The 20,765-nt window shown below is 56.7% G+C and overlaps 1 protein-coding gene across 8 annotated transcripts in view; it reads right to left on the bottom strand.

Annotated features, from left to right (window-relative positions):
- HIVEP3 (HIVEP zinc finger 3) overlaps window positions 1-20,765 on the bottom strand; it is a 527,761-nt gene that overhangs the window by 5,101 nt on the left and 501,895 nt on the right. For all 8 annotated transcript variants that reach the window (XM_063625158.1, XM_063625161.1, XM_055255397.2 and 5 more), the window contains 3 exons: window positions 13,298-13,473; window positions 6,892-6,978; window positions 1,279-2,219 (listed from right to left, as the gene is read on the bottom strand). In XM_063625158.1, coding sequence (XP_063481228.1) covers window positions 1,279-2,219; window positions 6,892-6,978; window positions 13,298-13,473 — 1,204 coding nt within the window. The remainder of the gene's footprint in view (window positions 1-1,278; window positions 2,220-6,891; window positions 6,979-13,297; window positions 13,474-20,765) is intronic.

Raw genomic sequence — 20,765 nt, 5'->3', positions numbered from 1 at the left:
GAGGGGATACTTGAGCGACGTGGGGCCCTGTTGTCACCCATGAGCCTGGCCTCTATGTGGGCCTGCTGCCTCTCCTGTTCCTAAAATGGTCTTCACCCAGCTTCACCCTTGGACATGAGTTCCCACCTGAGGCTCCTGCCCTTCTGCCACCTCCAGGAATTTGAATGTGAACCCAAAATTAAAAATCAAGGAAAGATTCCTACATCAGCGTTCCTCCAGGAGTGACAGGGCTGGGTCATGGCAACATGGGGACAGAGAAGGTGTCGGAAGGTGGTCAGCTGACAATGATGGTGCTGTCAGTCGAGGGGTTATGGCAGCTGAGGAGACAGGGATGGTGACTGTGCTGATGGGGTGGCAGCAGTGGTGTGTTGGTGCAATGGTGACAGTGGTGGTGCTGGCCATGGGGATAGTGCTGATGGTTGACAAGGATGTTACCGGTTGTGGCGTCTCTGAGGGCACTGGTGACAGTGATATTGGAGATGGTGATGGTTTTGGTTAAGCTCTGCCATCTGCTCAGAGAACACAGGCAGATGGGGATGGGGTGGCGGGTGGGGAATTGCACAAGTATTTACACCCACATCCAAGGCCACACCCCTTGCAAGTGATATGATATCATCTGGATATTTGTCCCCGCTCAAATCTCATGTTGAATTGTAAACCCCAGTGTCGGAGGTGGGGCCTGGTGGGAGGTGTTTGGGTCATGGGGACGGATCCCTCAGGGCCTGATACTGTCCTCCAGATAGTGAGTGAGTTCTCAGGAGATCTGGCGTTTTGAGTGTGTGGCACCTTTCCCCCAACTCTCCCTCTTGCTTCCACTCTGCCATGGGAGATGCCTGTTCCCGCTTTGCCTTCTGCCATGAGTAAAAGCTGCTTGAGGCTTCCCCAGAAGCCGAGCAGATGCTGGCACCACGCTTCCTGTACAGCCTGAAGAACTGTGAGCCTATTCAACCTCTTTTCATTATAAATTACCCAGTCTCAGGAATTTGTTTATAGCAATACAAGAACGGACTAATATGTGGTAGAACCCAGATCCCATGAACTCCAGAGTCCACACTCTGTGCTTCTGAGGCTAACATAAAGTTTAATAAGCCAGCTGATTTAGGGCACCCAGCATGGTGCATGGCACAGTAGGTGCCTAATAAATGTTTGCTAAATTATTAATAACTACTGAGCTGGCAGAGCTGTTTAGTTCCAGGTGTGATACCCAGGAGGGTGTGAACTTGCAACCCCTGCACCCACAGGGGAGAAGCGGCCCAGTCACCAGGGCCAGGAACTCACCCACGGGGAGGCGCAGGTGTCTGGGCTTCTGCTGAGGAGCTTGTGAGGTAGAGGCGCGGGCGGGAAGAGAACCCGCGGGGCCAGCCCCAAGCCTGGGCCATGCTCCCCCGCTGAGGGGCTGCCCGGCCCAGCCAAGGCCCACTTCCCTGGCAGCACTGACCGTGGTGGTGACTCGGCCTGACCCGGAGACCATCTCCTGGTGGGCGAGTATCTGGGGAGGCCTGGGTCGGTGGTACCCTCGAGTTTGGAGAGCACATGTGCTCGAGGGGCCAGTTCTCTTCCCAGGGGGCGGACGGTGAGAGGAGACAGCTGAAGTCTTGGAGACCCACAAGGGAGAGGGCCCATGCCCCTTCCTGGGTCCACGTGCAGGCCAGGTGGGCTCGGGGCTGAGGCCTGTGGTTCTCGGGCCGGGGAGCATTGCTGGGGAGATGAGTCGTTTTTGGTTAGTGAGTGTTTGCGGGCTAGTGGTGGACGGCTGCCTGCTTCTTTGCTTGGGGACCACGGTCTTCTTGGGGACACAGGCTTGTAGCTCAAAGCTGAGCCTGTGTCTTTCTCCACAGAGCCCAGAGGGGCCGGTCCCAGCCGGGGGAGGCCCGGCATGCTCTGGCTGGATGTGGAGCAGCTGCTGGCTGTCAGGCGCTCAGCTTCCGAGACCGAGACCGAGCTGCCTCGTGTAGCCTCGGTGCCGGAGGCAGGGGCATCTGGGGGCTGAGGACCTGGGATGGGTGAGGAGTCTGCCCGCAGTGCATGTGGTGGGCCAGGCGGGGGCGCCTCTGAGGATGGTCTGGACAGCTCATCCTGGCTCTCCTCCTCATCCTCATCCTCGTCTTCGTCCAGGTCTGAGTCTGAGTCCGAGTCCTCCAGGTCCGAAAACTGGTGCTCCTCCACAGCCTCTGAACCCTCTCGTCCTTCCGAGTCCTGGAACAGGTCGTCACTGGTTCCTGAGGGCAAGCACAGAAGACCCAAGGTCACAGTTGGGCCTTGGCCCCACTGCCCCCATGGCTGCTCCTCTCTGAGCCCCAGTTTCCTTGCCTGCTGACTGGGCAAAATAGCCATTGCAAGGGCACAGGATTGTTGGGACAACATAGAAATGTAACAGATACGGGAGCGCTTTGTAAATAACAATAGTGAACAATAATTCCCTTATGCCTAGAATGTGCAATGTTCAGTTCTGAGACCTTTAGGTATATTTATTCATTTAGACCTCAGAGAATCCTGTGAAGCTGGTACTGTTCTCATCCTCATGTTACAGATGAGGAAACTGAGGTAAGAGAAAGTAAGTAACTTGCCCATGGAAGACAGCAGTAGGGCTGGGATTGAGCCATAGCAAAGAAGACAGTCTTTGTCTGTTTGTTTGTTTCACTAGCATCTCAGTGCTGGCTACACCATGGGCAAGTGACCACCTTGCTCTGCTTGGTCTCCCCCTTTGTCCAATGAATGCGATGGTCTCACCTCACCAGGTTTTCCAGGGGAGTAAAATGAAGGCCTGGCACATATTGAGGGCTTAAAAATAATTATAAGCTACCATATTAATACATTAATGATGAAATCTATTATTCCAGGACAGAGCAGTCACACTGGCTGGTCCAGCAGCACAGAGCCATCCGTGGTCAGTGTAAACACACACCTGCCATGGTGACCAGGCTCCCGGTGGCTGGCACAATGGCATCTGGCAGGTGGCGGACTCTGGCCTCTGTGGGCAGCTTGGCTAAGCTGGCCTCAGGCTGCAGAGCAGGTCCCCATCCCAGCCATGCTCTTATCTGAGGAGCCACTGCCCTTTTGAAGTCCAGGCTGCCTCTAGCCTCGGGGCCCTCCCGTTGCCTGCCAGCCCCAGCTCCACCCCATAGTTTTTGACCTACATCCAGCTGAATGCCCACTTTTGTCCACTTCGGACATCTGACTGCTGCATGTTGAGTGACTTGGAAGCAATTGTTCACAAGAGTAAACAAAAAACAAAATTGTGATACTTGTTTCAGATATTGTTGGACATTTAGGTCACCTGCACTCCTTAAACAGACTACAAGAATAATAACAGAGTTATTGAATAGAGTCTAAAAGTGGGGGTTAGGGCTCTGAAATACTAGCCTCCTGGTCTGATTCCTCTGGGATGGCCCCAACCAGTCGGGTCACCTCTAACATGTCAGGAGTCTAGTTTGGGCATCTCTGAAATGGACAGCAATCCAGACCCTGGGGAGAGGTCCACTAACATCTGGCCTGCTCGCTGGCCCATCACTAGACCATTGGAACCTGTTTCTGGTCTGCAGAGTGAGGCTGCTCACAGGTGGGTTGAGCCGGCCAGCCAGCCCCATCACTCACACATATCAGTACTGCACCCATCACTGACCAGGAGGGCTGGCACAGAAGCTGACTCAGGCTGCTGGGGCAGCCAGGCCTTGGCTCTCCACCATGCCCAGCTGCCCCGGGGCCAGAAAGCCCGGAACTAGCACTTCCAAGTCACTCAATATGCAGCAGTCAGATGTCCAAAGTGGACAAAAGTGGGCATTCAGCTGGATGTAGGTCAAAAGCTATGGGGTGGAGCTGGGGCTGGCAGGCAAAAGGAGGCCCCTGAGGCTAGAGGCAGGGTGATGAGACCAGAGGAGGAATGAAGGATTAGGATGAGAGCAGGGCTGGGGATGGGGGTGAACTTTGCAGTTATGCCCCAGGCATCTACCTCCCTTGCCTAGGACTTTGGCAGGGGCCTAATTCATCACCCGTTCACTGGCCCTGCCGCTCATTTACATACAGCAAAATCCAGGGACAGATGACGCAGTGAGAGCTGGTGGCTGAGTCAGAACTAAGGTTTACAGCCCTTGCATTATTACGCTGACAGTTTAACAATGATGTGCTGCACTAAGAAGCAGGGAGTGTCGGGTTTGAATCTCAGCACTACCACTTCCTTGCTGTGTGACGTTGGATACTTTACTTTCTGTGTGTCTGGTTTCCTCATCTGTAAACTGGGTAGCAATGAAAGCACTCTAGGAAGCTGTTGAGAGGACTGTGAGGGTCTGGCACACAGTAAGTACCCAATGAACTTCAGCTCCTGTCATCCCATGATACCCTGTCCCCCCAGTCTCAGCAGGCAGGTAGCTGGGGTGGGACTGTCAGCATTTTGCAGATGAAGGTCAGTGTTAGGAGTGAAGGAGAGTCAGGACCAGCGTCTCCTGATGTCCAGCAGGGAGGGTTCCTAAAGATCCTCTTTACTAATGTGGAAGTTGAGACTCAGTGGGGGTAATGGCCCGTCCTGGGCACTCAATGCATGAATGCTGGAAGCCAAGAGTCCCCTGCCCAGCTCGGGGCTGGCCGGGACCTCCACATCTGCGTTCCTGCAGGGAGCTGGGGAATGCCCCTGGCTGGGCAGCCCCTTCCCAGGGCCCTTGCTGGAGCGGCCCCGCCCCTGCTGGGATCCAGGCCAACGCTCCACAAATGAGAGAGCTTGAGCGCGCGGCGGGCGCAGCTGGGAGAGGCCACACGGTGGCGCTGGCGCCCAGTCTGGCCAGCACCACGGGCAGGGCCGGGGCGTCTCGCTCCTTCCAGGCAGTCCTCCCACGCGCCACCTCGCGTCCCACAGACACGAACTCCTGCCGCTCTCCCCGGATCTGTCTCGTCGCGGGAAGTGGAAACTCCATCCTTCAGTCTCTTGGGCCGTAAACCTTGGAGTCCTCCTTGGCTCCTTTTCGTCCCCCCTCCTCCCTTCTGCCCCATATGGGGTCAGCTGAGCCTGTGGGCTCTCTCTCCAGAGCCTACCCGGAATCCCGCCGCTTTTCCATCTCCTGAGCACACCCGGCCTCCCCGCGCCCACGGCACAGGCCAGAGGACGCCCTGCCTCTCTCCTCCGCTCCAGGGTACCCCCCTCCCCGCGCCCCCGTGCCCTTCAGCCCTCAGGCTCTAGCTCTCTCTAAACCGGCTGTTCCCCCGCCCAGCGGGCCCCAGCACGCGGGCCAAGCGCGGTGGCCCCCGGGGACCCCACACCTGCTGCTCCCTCTGCAGGAGAGCTCCTCCCTGACCCCACGTGGCTCCTGACCCCGGTTCCTCCGGGTGGGTTCTCTGCTCACACCGCCCTGTCTAGCGCAGCGGCCCTCCCCACGCGCCCCAGCCCTCACTTGGCTCTTCTGCTTTCTCTTTGGCTTCACAGGCAGGGCCCCTGCTCTACTCCACCTTCGTTCCTTGCCCAGCTCCCCTGCCATGCCGACTGCCTGAGGGCAGAAGCTGTTTTATTTACTGTGGAACCTCCAGCACCCAGAACAGAGCCAGGCACAGAGATTGTGCCCAGTAGTTACTTCTAGAATGAATGCATGGATTTCGTCCTCAAAAAAGTGGCTCTGAGCATCCTCGTTCGCTCCACTGGGAAATTGAGGCTGGGGCGGGGCAGGGACCTCAGGGGAGGGCTCTGGCTTAGGTTCAGGCTCCCCTGGTCCAGCCCACCAGGCAGTGGAGTGGCATGCAGCCAGGGTTTTTGTGTGACCTTGGACTATTTTTACCTGTCTGAGCTTTGACTTCGCTGACTTAATATGAGTGACACAAGTTTCTGTCCCCTGTTTTTAGGACTCAGTGAGACAACATGTGTATATGGCCCAGTGTATCCTTGACAAGCATAGTGAACCCACATTCTAGCTTTGGGGAGAACAGCCCCAAGTTCGCTGTGTTCTGCTCTATAAAAATGACTTATTCCACCTAAAAGGAAATATGACTTCTCTTTTTTGTAAGACCACAAATACATCCCCAAATTGGAAAAACAACAACAGAACAAGACACACAGTGCGTGCATACCCACTCCTCTCTGTCACACTCTAAGTCCTGGGGCTGATTTCAGGGAATCAGTATGCTTCCTGCTTTGCTTGGTGCTGGAGAAATGGCTCCAGCCTCCTTCTGTTGGAGGGACTGCCGTCCACCACCAAAGCCCCTCTGGCCACCTGCCTGACTGCTGAGGCCGGGCAGTGCTCAGCCAGACCCACTGGCTTCGACTCCTCTGCCCTGTCTTCGCAGAGACTGACTCTAAGATGCCTCCTGGGGATTGACCACTGTGGCCGGGGTGTGTACGGGGATGGGGCTGGGAGGTGACAAGTGGCTGTCAGGACTGGTTTGGGCTTTCTTGAAACTCTCCTAGCTCCAAAAGGCCCATGTGTCAGGCCCATGCCAGAGTGTGTAGGCAGGAGTGTGGGTGTGGAGCTTCGGAGAGTATGTGTCCCACAGTGTCACTGTGAGGGGTTGGCTGGGATAATTCAGGGCATGCATTTAGAACCTGCCTGACACACAGTGGGCACTCAATCAACGTTGGCTGTAAGTTCTCTTGTGTGCATTTATTCAGTAAACATTCACTGAGCACCCATGGGTGCCAGGCACTCCACCTGCATGGCAGATGGTAATGCATGATAGCTAGGGCTGCAGAGCATAGCCTATCAGCATGTGGGGAGGCAGCTCGATCATTCAGGGAATTTAACCTTTGTCTCTGATAATTAGGAGAACTGAAGGTGAAGGCATGGGAGGGAGAGAGGGGAGGAGGGGGAATGGGGCAAAGCAGACAGAAAGGAAGCAGGGAAGGCAAGGAGGAAAGGTGGAGGAGGACAGGGAATGCGGACGAGGGGAAAGGGGACGGAGGAGGTTGGCAATTGTTACCTTCTTCGGCTTCCAGCTCCTCCAGCACCCCTGTCTCTTGGCACTTTTTGCTGTGGGCCTTCGACTTCATGTGCTTAGTCAGATTCCCTAGAAAGAAACGAGAATACTTAGGCTCTGCTACGGGGCAGGAGGCCAGGGCGGACCCAGGGCTCATGGAGGTAGCACCTGGCAGGCAGGCCATGGTTTCTCAGGCCAGTCAAGGCCCTGCCAGCTGCAGGGCTGGGCAGGAGCTGGGGTATTCCTCTGCCCTGGTGCTCAGGCCCAGATGTGTAGCCACAGCTGCTGTTCAGGGCAGTGCACAGGAGCTAGGTGGGGTGGGCATGGGCTGTGAGGGGACAGAGAGTATAATGAGGAAGTGAGATGCTGGTTAAAAAACAAACAAAAAAGAAATTAAAAGACAACTCAAGTGCAATAGTTTCTTTTCTTTTCTTTTTTTTTTTTTTTGCTTCTGATTTAAGTCTGGCCCTAGTAGCTGGTGACACTCATCAGGCAGGACTATTGGCCATCTCAAGTGTGGGATGACGTGGGAGGCTCCTATTGACAGGCATGACGGGTGAGGACTGAGCATGCCCTTCTGGCTGAGGACACTTCTAGGGCAGCTCACAGGGCAGAATTCTAAAATGTAGATAGAGAAACCAGGGCAAATTTAATATTAGGCATGGCGAGAGGGCAGAAGGTGAGAGTAGGGAAGTCTACTAGCCAGGGACTCAGGAGCCACAAGGCTGGGGACCCAAGCTTGGTTTCCATAGAGAAGTCCCATTTCTGGGCCTTTAGTTTCCCCAGGCCAATCTACAGTGCAGACACAGGACCAGGGTGGTTGAGGGAAGGCCCGGGCAAGGCCTCTGTCCTGCTCCATGCCTACAAAGCCCTCAGAGGGGAGCCTGACTTTGCCCCAAGTTGTAGGTCCAGCCCACAAGCTGAAGAGCGGAGGCAGCAGCTCTGTGGAATCAGGGAACAGTAACAACAGCTTCATTTCCCCAACAGGTGCACAACATTTCACAGGCCACACAGCTCTGTGGACAGGAGCGTTCTAGGAAGGACAGGCAGAGCATCCCAGCCTGCCCCAGAAGAACACAGGCCAGATGCCTCAGGATATTCCTTTGGGCACAGCAGCTACTCCCAAACTGTGATGTGCTCACTGTTGCCCTGGGGATGGCTATATTTCCATATGGTCATTAACATCGTAAGTCATAAGTTCCCTGAGTCAGGTGCTCTGTCCCATTAGTCTAATGAATTGGTAAGTTTGAATGGATGGATGGAGGAGAGAAGAATGGAAAGAGCTAAGCCTCCTGGAGTGGATGAATAGAGCGATTGATGCGTGGATAGATAAAGTGGATAAACGAAATATAAAGAGAATGAAGAACAGGAAGAGGATAGACAGAGGGATGGAACACTAGATGCGCAGATAAGGAGATGAATAGGCAGACGGAAGATAGGTGAGTAGATGAAAACAAATGGAAGGATAGATGGAGAATGGGTCAATAAACAGATGGGATGATGGAGAGCTGGATGGGAGGACAGAGACGTGGATGAATGGAAGAATGGAAGAATGGCTGGTTGGATGGATGAATGGATACATGCACTTTTACATGCATGAGAGTGCAGACAGAAGGATGAAAGAATGGGAAGTTGGATGGGTGGGAGGACAAATGGGAGAATGGTAGCAACAGATAGGATGAGCAGATAAATGAACAGGAAAACAATGAGATGAGATGGATGGATTAGGTGACCAGGGAGAGGGCCCATGGATGAACCGAAGGGTGCTTCTTAATCATTCCTAGAATTAGAAGAAATCTTTAGGATTTTGCTAAGAGGCTAATGGAGGAATCTTAAGCTGGGATTCCCTGAGGTGTCCAAGTCAAAGGCAGTAGGGATGGGAGGGGAGATGTTTCCTTTCCTCTTTCTTCACCTTGGTCCTAGTTCGTGACTCTGTCCTTCCCAATTTGGGTTTTCCTCCTACAACCAGAAATAAACCTGCATGTCCTACTCCTGGCCATAGTGGGAGCAAAGCCATAACTTCCAGAGTCATCTTGTAGCCAGAGGGTCCTCAGAGGTACCTATCCAACCTTGTGGACTTCTGCCCTCGTTGTCATGAGAAGGCAAAGCCGGAGTAGGACAGTCAAGAGGTGGGAAAAGGCAGTTGGGGTCTTCCGTGGATCAGAGATACCCACTGTCCTAAGGTCCTGGAGCCAGGCCCACCCTACCCTGACTACCCCAGGCCACAGAGCACTGCGGACACTGCTCATTCTGGCTATTACCTCATTTGTTGCACCTGTTCTGCCTGGAAGGTTTAGGTCTCTAATGAACCAAGCTAGATGCTGGGCACACAATGGGTGTACAATAGCCATGTATGGGAAATGCCCTTGTCATCGCAGGAGGAAATGTTGGAAGGAGCTTCAAAGTCCATGTAATTCAACCCCCGCCAGGCTGAGGTTCTCCCTGCTTCTGATCTAACTCTGGGCCCAGGTGCTGATGGCACCATTAGACAAGATCACTGGCTGTCTTGGATGCTGGCAGGGCTGCTTGAACCAACACAGTGAATCAAGTGGCCCACAGTCACAGTGCTGGTTGGTGCCGAGTTCCATCTAGACCCAGGTCTCAGGACTCTGGGGGCCTTTCTCACTCCATGTGGAGGCAGAATGGAACCTAGATGGAACCTGGCGGCCTTGGATTTGACTGTGGGCTCTGCTGCTTGCTAGCTGTGGGCTCTTGGGCAAGTTCCTTAACCTTCTGAGCCCTGGTTTCTGTAACTGTGAAGTAATACCTACCTCATGGGAATGTGGGAGGACTTGAGGAGGTGACACATGTAGAGTGGCAGCAGAGTGTGCCTGGCAGAGAGCAGACCCCTGCGCCCATGCCAGTCACTCTATTGAGTAGTCCGGGGGCGCTGCCACGCACCATGCTGGGTGTGGAGGAAGAGATGCTAAGATGATGCTTTTGGTGAAATGGTTTTACCTTTCTCAGGAGAAGGCACCAGGGAGCCCCCCCAAAGGCCTTCCTCTCCTCTGTCCCCGCCACAGGGGTACGGGGAGGAGTCAGGATTGGGGGTGACTTTGCGGGTCCAGGAGTGGACACTGGATGGGCAGCCCTGAGTGCTGTCCGGGTCCCTCTGTGACTTCCCCTCTCCAGGCCTGTCTCCTCCTCTGTGAAAGGGGAAGGTAGGGCACACGGCTGCAGGTGCAGCGTGAACACCACTTCCCTGTTGAGGGCCAGGGCCTCAGCTTGTCAGGCAGAGCCACAGCTTCTCACAGTCATCCCAGACCCCACCAAAGCCTGACAGGCCTGGAATGAAGAGGAAAGGCAAGTGAGAGGGAAAGTGATGGGTGTCGGGAAGAGGCGGAACCTCTGATGAAGGGGCATCCACCAACAACCCTGCCCGCCTCATTCGGCTTTGACCAACCGCTCTGTCCCCGCCCCTGCCGCTGGCAGACCTGAGGCCATCTCTGTCCCCTGAGGTGATCGGTGCAAGGGCCTGGACATGGCACAGCCATCCGCTAGCCTCTGGGAACCATCTGAGAGGAGGAAATGGGACTCCCAGCCACCACAGGGCCACCCACAGGCCACCACAGGGCCACCCACAGGCCTCCCCAGCCCCACCTACTGACGCATTCCTTAGCCAGTTTCCAGAGGCCTGAGCTGCTGCCACGACGTCTGACACAAGAGACGAGACACACACGGCAGACAGAGACACACAGGAAGGCAGGCGGGGCTCCCCAGGCCCTGGTGTAGCCGGGTAGTAGGGCCGGGAGGGCCGCCTGGGGCAGGCCTGGAGGTGGCCCAATGGGGAGGCACAAAGCCCCGGAGACAAGGGGCCTGTGTTGTCTGAGCTGATGGCTGACGGGGCCCAGCATTCCACAAAGACACCTGGCCCCAGAAACAGACAGGAGCTCCAGCGCCCTGCTCTCCCTTCACCCCCATACTGCAGAGAGAGCTAACAGGGAGCCTTCCCTGCTTCCACTGCCACCATCCCAACCTGGCCTTCCCTCTGTTAGTCAAACAGTTTCACATTCCACCATTTCCCATCTGCTCCCTGCGTTGGTTCTGGAAGGTTCTAGTCTTCTAGAAGCCCCTGTGAACAGTTGAGGAAGAGCTCATGGCACTGCTTGATCACTGGTTGAGAGCACGGCCTCACGGGCCTGGCCTTCAGCACAGAAGGGGCCGCCTTCCCTCGGGGGATGCTCTACACCCCCGGAAATGGGGAGGGCCTACAGCCTCTCTGTTCAGATTACACACTCTGGACCCTCCAAGGCCCTTCCAGGGCCCTGGCTCTGTGCTGGCTCAGAGAGACCCAGGAAGGGACTGCAGACAGGCTCAGTATGGCTTCCAATGAAGGCATCTCCTTAGAAAGTAGGGGCTCCTGCTAGGGACCCAAGGCAAAGGGAATTGAGTGGGCCCCCTGCAGGAAACTGCTTGGGCTGGAAACTTCCAGTCTCATGTGGCAGAGTGATGGTTTCCTGAGGGTGATGGTTTCCTGAGGCGATGAGCAGCCCGGGCTGCGTGTGGGGCGCAAGTGTGCTCTGCATGGCCCTGGGCTGGGAGTTCTCAGGGCTCCTCAGGCTGAGGACAGTGTGGTCCCCTGGACACAGGCCACTCCAAGTGCAGGTTTTGCCACCCACTCCAGGGAAGGGAGGGAACTAACTGCTCACAGAAAGGAAGATGATGGGGTGATGCCCTGGAGCTCAGGTCCCGCGTTCTAGTTACAGCTCCAGGATTAACAGTTATTCTGTTTTCTGGGATGACTTTCTTCACCTTCAAGGGGACTTGGGTGATAACTTTTCCGCTTTTAGAGTTGAAGACCATCCATTGAATTGTCAGTTATCCCCATCTTGCTCTTCCATAAAATCTCAACTGGCTGCAGAAGGCCAGAGGAAGTGCGGTTGGAGGGCGTGTCAGGGACAGCCCACGTCCAGGGCGACACATGCTGGGCAGGGCTCCAGGGATGGAAGACACCTTCGAAGCACCCACGGGGTGGGTGGGGAGTCCTGGGCCTATGTGCCCTCTCTGGGCAACCTTTGGGACATTGTTTATGAGACACTAAGAGAGAAGAGGATCAGGGAAAGGCAGTGGGAGGGCAGGCACCTCCGTTTAAACCAAAACCTTGGCAGGAAAATTTGAGCTCAACTTGCAGATGATGGCGAGGGGACAGAGGAGGGCAGGGGTTCAGTTAATGGGGTCAGGAGACCAGAAGTGGGAACGCAGTCAGAGAAGAGGCCACTCTCCCAGGGGATGTGATAAACTGGCCCCTGACCTGGTATAGAGAGAACGGAAGGGGACAGGCAGCAAGAGCACGGAGGAAGTGAAGAAGGGTGGGGACCCTGCTGGGCCCCCCCCAGAGCAGCTGCCCAGCCTCGCTCGCTGGGAGCAACTTTGCCAACAGAAGAAAGGTCAACAGGTGGCACAGCTGAAGGATGCCCTTGAGTTTCACCCCCTGAGAAACCACGGGGCTCCCAGAAGCCCCCAACTTGCTCAAAGGAGAAGACAGGACCCTGATGTCCAAACCCTGACCCAGGAATCTATCAAGCTCAAGAGGCTGAAGACACCGGGGTGCCAAGAGCCCTGGGTCTCCCTCCAAGGCACTTCAGTCTGCAGTGAGCAAGCTGCCAGGACCTTCCCTGCCTATCCTGCAGGAGAGTGCCATCCAAGAATCTCATGGACTCAGCTCCTTTGTCCACACCAGGGGCCTGGCCTGGGTGGCTGCGGCAGGCCAGGCCATGCCCATCACCCATCACAGCTCTCTGAGATGCACGCTCTTCACAGCAGGCCCCTCCTTTCACCAGTGACTGCCAGAGCCTATCCTGACCCTGATGTGAGGTGTGGCTGGGGCAGGGGTGACAGGGCTGCCAGTCTGGGAGTGGGGGGCCAGCCCTGTGCTGAGAGGTGCAGAGAAGCTGGGTGGAGCAGGGACATGGTGGGAGTGGAGAGGTGGGTGGAGGTCGGCGCACTCTGGCATGAGAAGTGAGCATGCGAGTGTGTTAAGCAGCTGGGAGTGGAATGGATTTCCAAATGCAAGAGTGGCAGTGACGAGCATGGATGCTGGAGTGCCTGAGATCAGTGGATAAACGGCTCAGGAGACATGCAGAAGGGAGGGGAGATGAGAGAAGATGCAAAACCAGGAACGGTGAGCAAGAGTGCCGCACCAGGCTGGGCAGGCCAGGGCCAGGCGGCCACAGGTGCGGGGGCTGTGTGCGTGTTCCAGGAGGATGGCTGGGGGCAGCCATGGGGAGCCACAGGCCAGTCTGGAGCCAGCTGCTCTGCCACTGGGCACCAAGCTGGGTGGGAACCCAGGAAATGGGGCTGCTCCAGGCCCCCTGCAAAGAGGTCTGGGCGCCTGAACTCTGTGCTGGGACTCCCAGAGGGGAGCTCCCTGCAGCGGGCAGGGGCAGTGCCCCAGCTGACTCTCTCTTACCTTTGGTTTTAAAAGCAAAGTGACAGTGCTTGCACACATAGGGCCGGACGTCAGTGTGGGTGCGGATGTGTTTCTTCAGCATGCTGGGCTTCTTGCAGCGAATTCCACACTCCTCACAAACATATTTCCCTCGGCCGCGGCCTCGCACATATACATACTCTTCGTTTGATTTGTACCTATGAGCAACAGGCGTCATAGTAAAGGGAAAAAAAAGGAGAAGAGGCAGGTTCCCACCTCAGAAGACGCACGCGCTTCCTAGCTTCGTCCAGCCCGTTACAGACGCAAGGAATGGAGGCCACGGAACCAGAGAGGACCACGAGAGTGGGAGGAGCTGAGTCACCCTGGTGATCCACCGCGGACCCCTGCGCCCCTCCCCCTCAGACTGGGGGCTGCACTATTCTTCCTCCCCCAGAGGCAGCAGACACTGGTGCTTCCCACCGAGGGGATACGGAGCTGCAGGGTGCCAGACAGCCTCCTTGGCAGAGCCAGCCCAGCTACAGCTTCGCCCACAAAGAACAGCCACCGAAGGCCACCAGAGTCCCAGAGAGGGAATGATGATAATAAAACAACAGCAGCAGCTCCGGCAGCTGCCATTCACCAAGTGCTCACTCTGCCAGGCACTTTACCCAAATCAAAGCACAACCACCTCATCATGGACAGCCCGTGAGACCCCGAGACTTAGAGACAGTGAGAGACTTGTCCAAGATCCCATAGCCAGAAGGGGCCAGAACCAGGCTTTGAACCTGCCTGCCCCAAAGCCTGTCCAGTCTGCCAGGAAGCCGCCCTGATATTCATGGGAGGAGAAGGAACAGGGACCACCATTGCTTCCCTGGCTTCAGAGTTTGGAATGAAGAGTCCTGAGCTCTCTCCCTCACCTGCACCTCAGCCTGCAAGCTCTGCAGGATGCAGGGTCCCAGCCACCTGCCACATCGCTTGGGGTTCTATCTGGAAGTGCCACCAGCTTTCAGAAGCTGAGCCTGAAGCACGAATCAGAATGCTCTTATTTCCACTTAGAAGGAAACCCACGAGTCCCACCTGCGCAACAGGATCACGTCTTGTTGGTCTAATGCTATACGTGCGCAAGTCTCAGATGCGGTGGGGAGGGTGGCAGGGGGCGCGCCAGGAGAGGGGACCCTGGCATACTTCCAGGAGAAGAGACTTCTGACTCGTGAAGCCTGAGAGGCCACTGGCACGGCACGTGGAGGGGGCGTGGCTTCTCAGCCTGTGGAGCGCACCTTCCAACGCCAGCCAGAGTTGCCCGTGCCCTACTCACGCCGCGTCACCTGCCCCTGCCCGGGTCCAGCACAGAGGGGCAGGAGGTGGCTGGGAGGAGGTGAGCAAGGGACAGCGTGTCGGGGTGGGGAGGCTCCACCCTGATCCAATGGGGCCGTCAGCTTACAGCTGAAAGGACGTCGGAAGGAAGGGCTTGGAAGAGGGGACTTACGGGAGAGAGCCCGCTGGCAGCAACGGAACCACCACCACCACACCCCCACCCTCACACTCGCCCTCACACATGCTCACACCCACACACTCACCCTCACACGCTCACACCCTCATACTAAACCACGCTCACACCCCACTCTCACCCTCACACGCTCACTCTCACACTCACACATGCCCACACCCGCACACTCACCCTCACACACACCCTCACATGCTCATCCTAACATGTTCACCTCACACATACACTCCCAGTCACACTCGCCCTCACACCTGCTCACACTCCCCCACTCACCCTCACACACACCCTCACATGCTCATCCTCACATGTTCACCTCACACATACACCCCCAGTCACACTCGCCCTCACACCTGCTCACACTCCCACACTCACCCTCACACACACCCTCACATGCTCACCGTCACACCCACAATGCTCACCCTCATACACCCCCACACTCACCCTCACACTCACCTTCGCACTCCACACCCCTGCACTCACACCCTCACACTCCATACCCCACTCTTACACTCACTTTCACACTCACAATCCACACCCCACCTCCACACTCACACCCCTGCCCTCACACACCCTCACACCCCACCCTCACACTCCACACCCCTGCACTCAAACACACCCCACCCTCACACTCACCTTCACATTCCACACCCCCACACTCGTACTCACACTCCACACCCCGCCCTCACACTCACCTTCACACTCACACCCCACACCCCCACCCTCACACTCACACCCCGTCCTCACCTTCATACACACCACCCTCACACTCACTGTCACACACTCACACCCCCACACCCTCACATGCTCACCCTCACACATACACCCCCACACCCTCACACTCACCACACTCCACACCCCTGCACTCACATTCTCACACTCCACACCCCACCCTCACCCTCACTTTCACACTCACACTCCACACCCCAACCCTCACCCTCACACTCACACCTGTTCTCACACATTCACACTCACATCCCACCCTCATGCTCACCCTCACACATACACCCCACACCCTTGCATTCACCTTCACACTCCACACCCTGCCCTCACACTCCACACCCCGCCCTCACACTCCACACCCCGCCCTCACACTCACCTTCACACTCACACTCCACACCCCCACCCTCACTTACCTTCACACTCACACCCTTGCCCTCACACTCACACCCCACCCTCACCTTCATACTCCACACCCCCACACACTCGCCCTCACACTCCACACATCCTCACCCTCACTCACCTTCACACACCCCTGCCCTCACACCTTCACACTCACACTCCACCCTCACACTCACCCTCACACACCCCCACCCTCACACACTCATGCATACACCCCCACACTCACCCTCACACTCACCTTCACACTCCACACCCCACCCTCACACTCACCTTCACACACCCCTGCCCTCACACTCACCTTCACACACTCCACACCCCCACCCTCACACCTTCACACTCCACACCCCACCCTCATGCCTTCACACTCCACACACTGCCCTCACACCTTCACACACCCCCGCCCTCACACTCACCTTCACACACTCCACACCCCCACCCTCACACCTTCGCACTCCACACCCCACCCTCATGCCTTCACACTCCACACACTGCCCTCACACCTTCACACACCCCCGCCCTCACACTCACCTTCACACTCACACTCCACACCCCCATCCTCACACCTTCACACTCCACACCCCACCCTCATGCCTTCACACTCCACACGCTGCCCTCACACCTTCACACACCCCCGCCCTCACACTCACCTTCACACTCACACTCCACACCCCCATCCTCACACCTTCACACTCCACACCCCACCCTCATGCCTTCACACTCCACACACTGCCCTCACACCTTCACACACCCCCGCCCTCACACTCACCTTCACACTTCACACCCCTGCCCTCACACTCTCCCTCACACATGCTCACCCCCACCCTCACACTCACACACACACCCTCACCCCACACCCTCACACATGCTCACACCCCCCCACACCCTCACATTCACACATGCTGACACCCCCACACTCACACGCTCACCCTCACATGCTCACCCTCCACACACGCTCATACCCCACACCCTCACACACACCCTCACACATGCTCACACCCCACACACCCCCACTCTCACACCCCCCACACTCACATACTCCACACCCCATCCTCACACTTAACGCTGACTCCCCTACCCTCACCCCAAACTCCCCTCCCCACACACCCCTACCCTCCCCCACACATACATCCCCACCTTCATACACATACATACACTCACATCACTCACCCCACACTCCCCACACCCTCACACTCACACCCCCACACTCACACCCCTACACATTCCCACAACCAGACACTTGCATCTCCACTTGAATACTCATATACCCCATATTTACACATACACACACCACCCTCACACCCATCCACACATTCACACACACCCCCAGACTCACTTCCACATCCCCACACACTCATACACACAACCCCACAATCACACCCCCACGCCCCCACATTCACAGTCACCCCCAGTCACACTTACATCCTCACACTCCCACTCACACTGATGCATACTCCCACAATCACACCCACACACCAACACCCCCCCACCACACGGACATGCACCACACCCCCCACCCTAACACGCTCACAGTCACACACGCTCACACCCATGCACACACCACACACTTAGACTCACTTGCACACTCAGACCACGCTCATGCTCACACAGTCTCCTGGCACACTCACCTTCACCTCACACATGGACTGCTGTCCACCAGTACAGGTAGACCCTGTTGTTTTTGTCACCTCAGATTTGGCCAACTGATGCTGTCAAGGAGCCTAAAACTGCCCCTTCTCTACCGTGGCCGCCCTGACCAGCCAGTTTTGGCTGTGTCCCCATTGGGGGCCACCTTTCCACGGGATCCAGGACACGCGCCACCTTGCGTCCGAGAGGAGGAACTGAAGGCCGTGGCAGCGGTGCGCAGAAATGACTCGGTTCTCTTAGGAAGGGCACTCTGTGGCCAAGCATGAGGCATCTGCCTCAGTGTGACAGCGGCTGACCCTCACGCAGCAGATCTCCAGGACCAAAACCAGTTGCTCACACCTGGATCTTAATTCCCATGTCCCTCCATGCCCCTGGGACCTGATGGCCAGGGAAGATGGCTGAGATGGGGCCCCCTTTCCCAGCTAGAAGAAGACAGAGTGAGGACGGCTTGGTATCCGCTTTGCACTGGAAGCCCCGCCACCTCCTGGACACTAGCCTCCACCTGGCCTTGCTCGTCGGGTCCATGGCACTTGCTCCCCTCCTGCCACCACCTGCAATGGTGTCCTTCAACCTAATGGTGTCTTTCAGCCTAGCCTTCACCCTGCTGATCCCCACACAGACCCACAGCCACTCTGACGTCTACTGGGCCTGTGTGCCAGCCAACCTAGAAGCAGGTGCCAGGGTCCAGCTGCCCCAGCTGCTCTCCGACCCCTTCATTTCCTCCTCCACATCAAGCTTAAATGGTACATGGTTTTTCCAAATGGAGAGAGAGAGAGATAGGAAGGGGAGGGAGAGAGAGGACTCTGAGCCTTCAAGGTTGGTGCCTTGACTTGGGGCGGGGTGTACACAACCACGTGCAGCACCTTGTCACAGCAGGGAGGGAGTGCAGCCTGCTGGGGAGCACGAGGGAGGAGCCTGGGTTGGGTGAGGCCAGGGACCACAGGAGAGATGGAGGACAGTGAGATGGAGGACAGGGGAGATGGAGGACAGGAGAGATGGAGGACAGGAGAGACGGAGGACAGGGGAGAAGGGAGGACTTGGGTAGGCACCCCCCAGAGCAACGGCAGAGTGTTGAGAGCCTGGAGTATTTGGTTGCAGAGAGGAGATGAGGCTGGAGGAAAGGCAGGCTGGATCACCATTGGCCTTGAACACCATGCTAAGTTTGGGCTTGATAAAAGCCTTAAAGAGAAATACAAAGTCTCCAAGAGAGGATATTCCCTGGCCATGGGAATGGCCTGGAGGAGGAGAGAATGAATCCAGGCCCAGGCTCATGTTCCAGAACAGGGATTTGAGATGCCTTCTGGGCATAGGCTCCACAGGCCTCGATGGCCATTTGGATGGGGCAGGGGTCAGAATGAAGGAGAAACCAAGATCCGGAAGTTTCAACTTGGCTCTAGTGGCACCACCCCCGAGCTTGGGGGGAAGTGATGGAGGATCCTAGTCTTTAAGCATTGAGTATGAGATGCCCATGAGGAAGACATGAAGAAACGTCCTTGTGTCAGAGTTAGAAATCAGTGGGACTCAGAAGGGGACGTGTAGATTTGGGAGGAGGATGATGCCACAAGACAGAAGAGGGTGGTGCCGAGGGCAGAGACCTGGGTGGCACCCAAATTCAAGGGTGGGCAGAACAAATGGCACCCCAAACCCTGCCCTCAAAAAGAGAAAGGTCAGAGAAGCAGGAAACTGGGAGGGAACTGTGGCTTAGCCAAGAGGAGAGGGTTTAGAGGAGGAGGGGCCCGTGGCTGGACATCCCGGAGAGCCTGAGGAGGATGGCTGCTGAGGGCCCAGGACTTGAAAGAGGGCAGTCCTGGTTCAACGACCTGGAACCCGCGGCTCCTCTGCTCCTTGAAGGCCAGGACCGAGGCTTGTCCAGCTTTGAGGTTCCCAAAGGCTCCAGCCCAGGGACAGGCCTATGGCAGCTGTCTATCAGTGTGGACCTCCCCAAGCCTGAGGTAGACCTGCCCGGCTCCGGGTCCAGCTCCTCCTGCGGTGCCAGGGCCCACCCCACCCACTGTCCTCTCCCACAGCTTCCCAGCAGCGTCACTGCCTCCCTCTCCTAGCCCCTTCCACCACCACAGACACAAGCCCAGCTCTCTTCCCATCATGAATCAACCAGCCCCAAGCCTCCCTGGGCCCAAATCCCGGGCCAGCTCTGCTGCCCCTCTTTCCTGCACAGCCCCGGATCTGCAGAGGGCTGTCCACACCTCCTCCCCACTCTATGCTTTTGAGCCGCTGCAGCCCAGCTCTGATGACCAACTGTTCTTGCCGAGGTCACAGCTTGCTGCATCGAAAGTCCGTCTGCATTATCCTGTCTGCCCTCTTGCCGGCCTTCTGGAGGCACCTCATTCCCTCCTGCTTGTGTGTCCTTTGCAAGCTCCTTTTTTGCCCACCCTTTCCCATGCCAACATGGCCCCTGCCAGTCTCCGACCTTCTCACCACACACCTTCCCCAGGTGACCCTCCACCTGGGTGCTGATGGCCCCCAGTCACTTCTCTCTCGAGTTCCGATGCCTTTGCTATACATCTAACTGCCCCTTAGTATCACCTCTGGTGGTTTTCAGGCACCTCATACCTTGCGTGCCCAGAACCAGCCTTCCAAGTCCCTCTACCTGCAATGTCTGCTCCTGGGTCCCCGTCTCTCTCAGTAAGCAGCAGCTGCACCCGTGTGGCTGGCCAGGCCCACAGGCTGGGCTTCATCCTTGATGGCTCCATTTCCTTCATGATCCATAATCAATCCACCACCACAACCATCAGTGCTCCATGCAATGCATGCTCCAAGGGTGCCACCTCTCTGTCCCCACCAGCCCTGGCCACCACCCTCTCTCCTATACCACTGCCTCCTTTCTTCACAAAACAGCCAGTAGGAGCTGTCCCCAAATCCATCCAGGCTTACCACTCCTCCCAGCCCAGAGGCCCCATTTCATGCTTCGCCCACTACCATCAGAGCGAAGCCCTGCTCTTTTCCTTGGCAGGAAAGGCCCAGGGCACCATCTGCCCTTGCCACCTCCCCAGCTCATCTCCCTCCAATTCCCACTGATTCCCCCATTTCCTGATGCACTTCCCCTCCAGCCATGCCAAAGGTCACCTGGGGCCTTGCGTTCCTGCCCCAACACCACCCCATCTCCTGTAAGACCAGCTCCTCCACTCTACCAGAACTTTGCACCAAGGTCCTGTTCTTCGGAGGCCTGTCTCACACGCCTCCTCTGGACCTGGGGATCTCACCCACTCCTGCTTCAGGGCACTT

Source organism: Symphalangus syndactylus, chromosome 12, assembly GCF_028878055.3.
Source record: "Symphalangus syndactylus isolate Jambi chromosome 12, NHGRI_mSymSyn1-v2.1_pri, whole genome shotgun sequence".
In the NCBI taxonomy this organism is placed as follows: domain Eukaryota; kingdom Metazoa; phylum Chordata; class Mammalia; order Primates; family Hylobatidae; genus Symphalangus; species Symphalangus syndactylus.
Note: the sequence above shows the minus strand (reverse complement) of the source record. Positions and strands in the feature narration are given on the sequence as shown.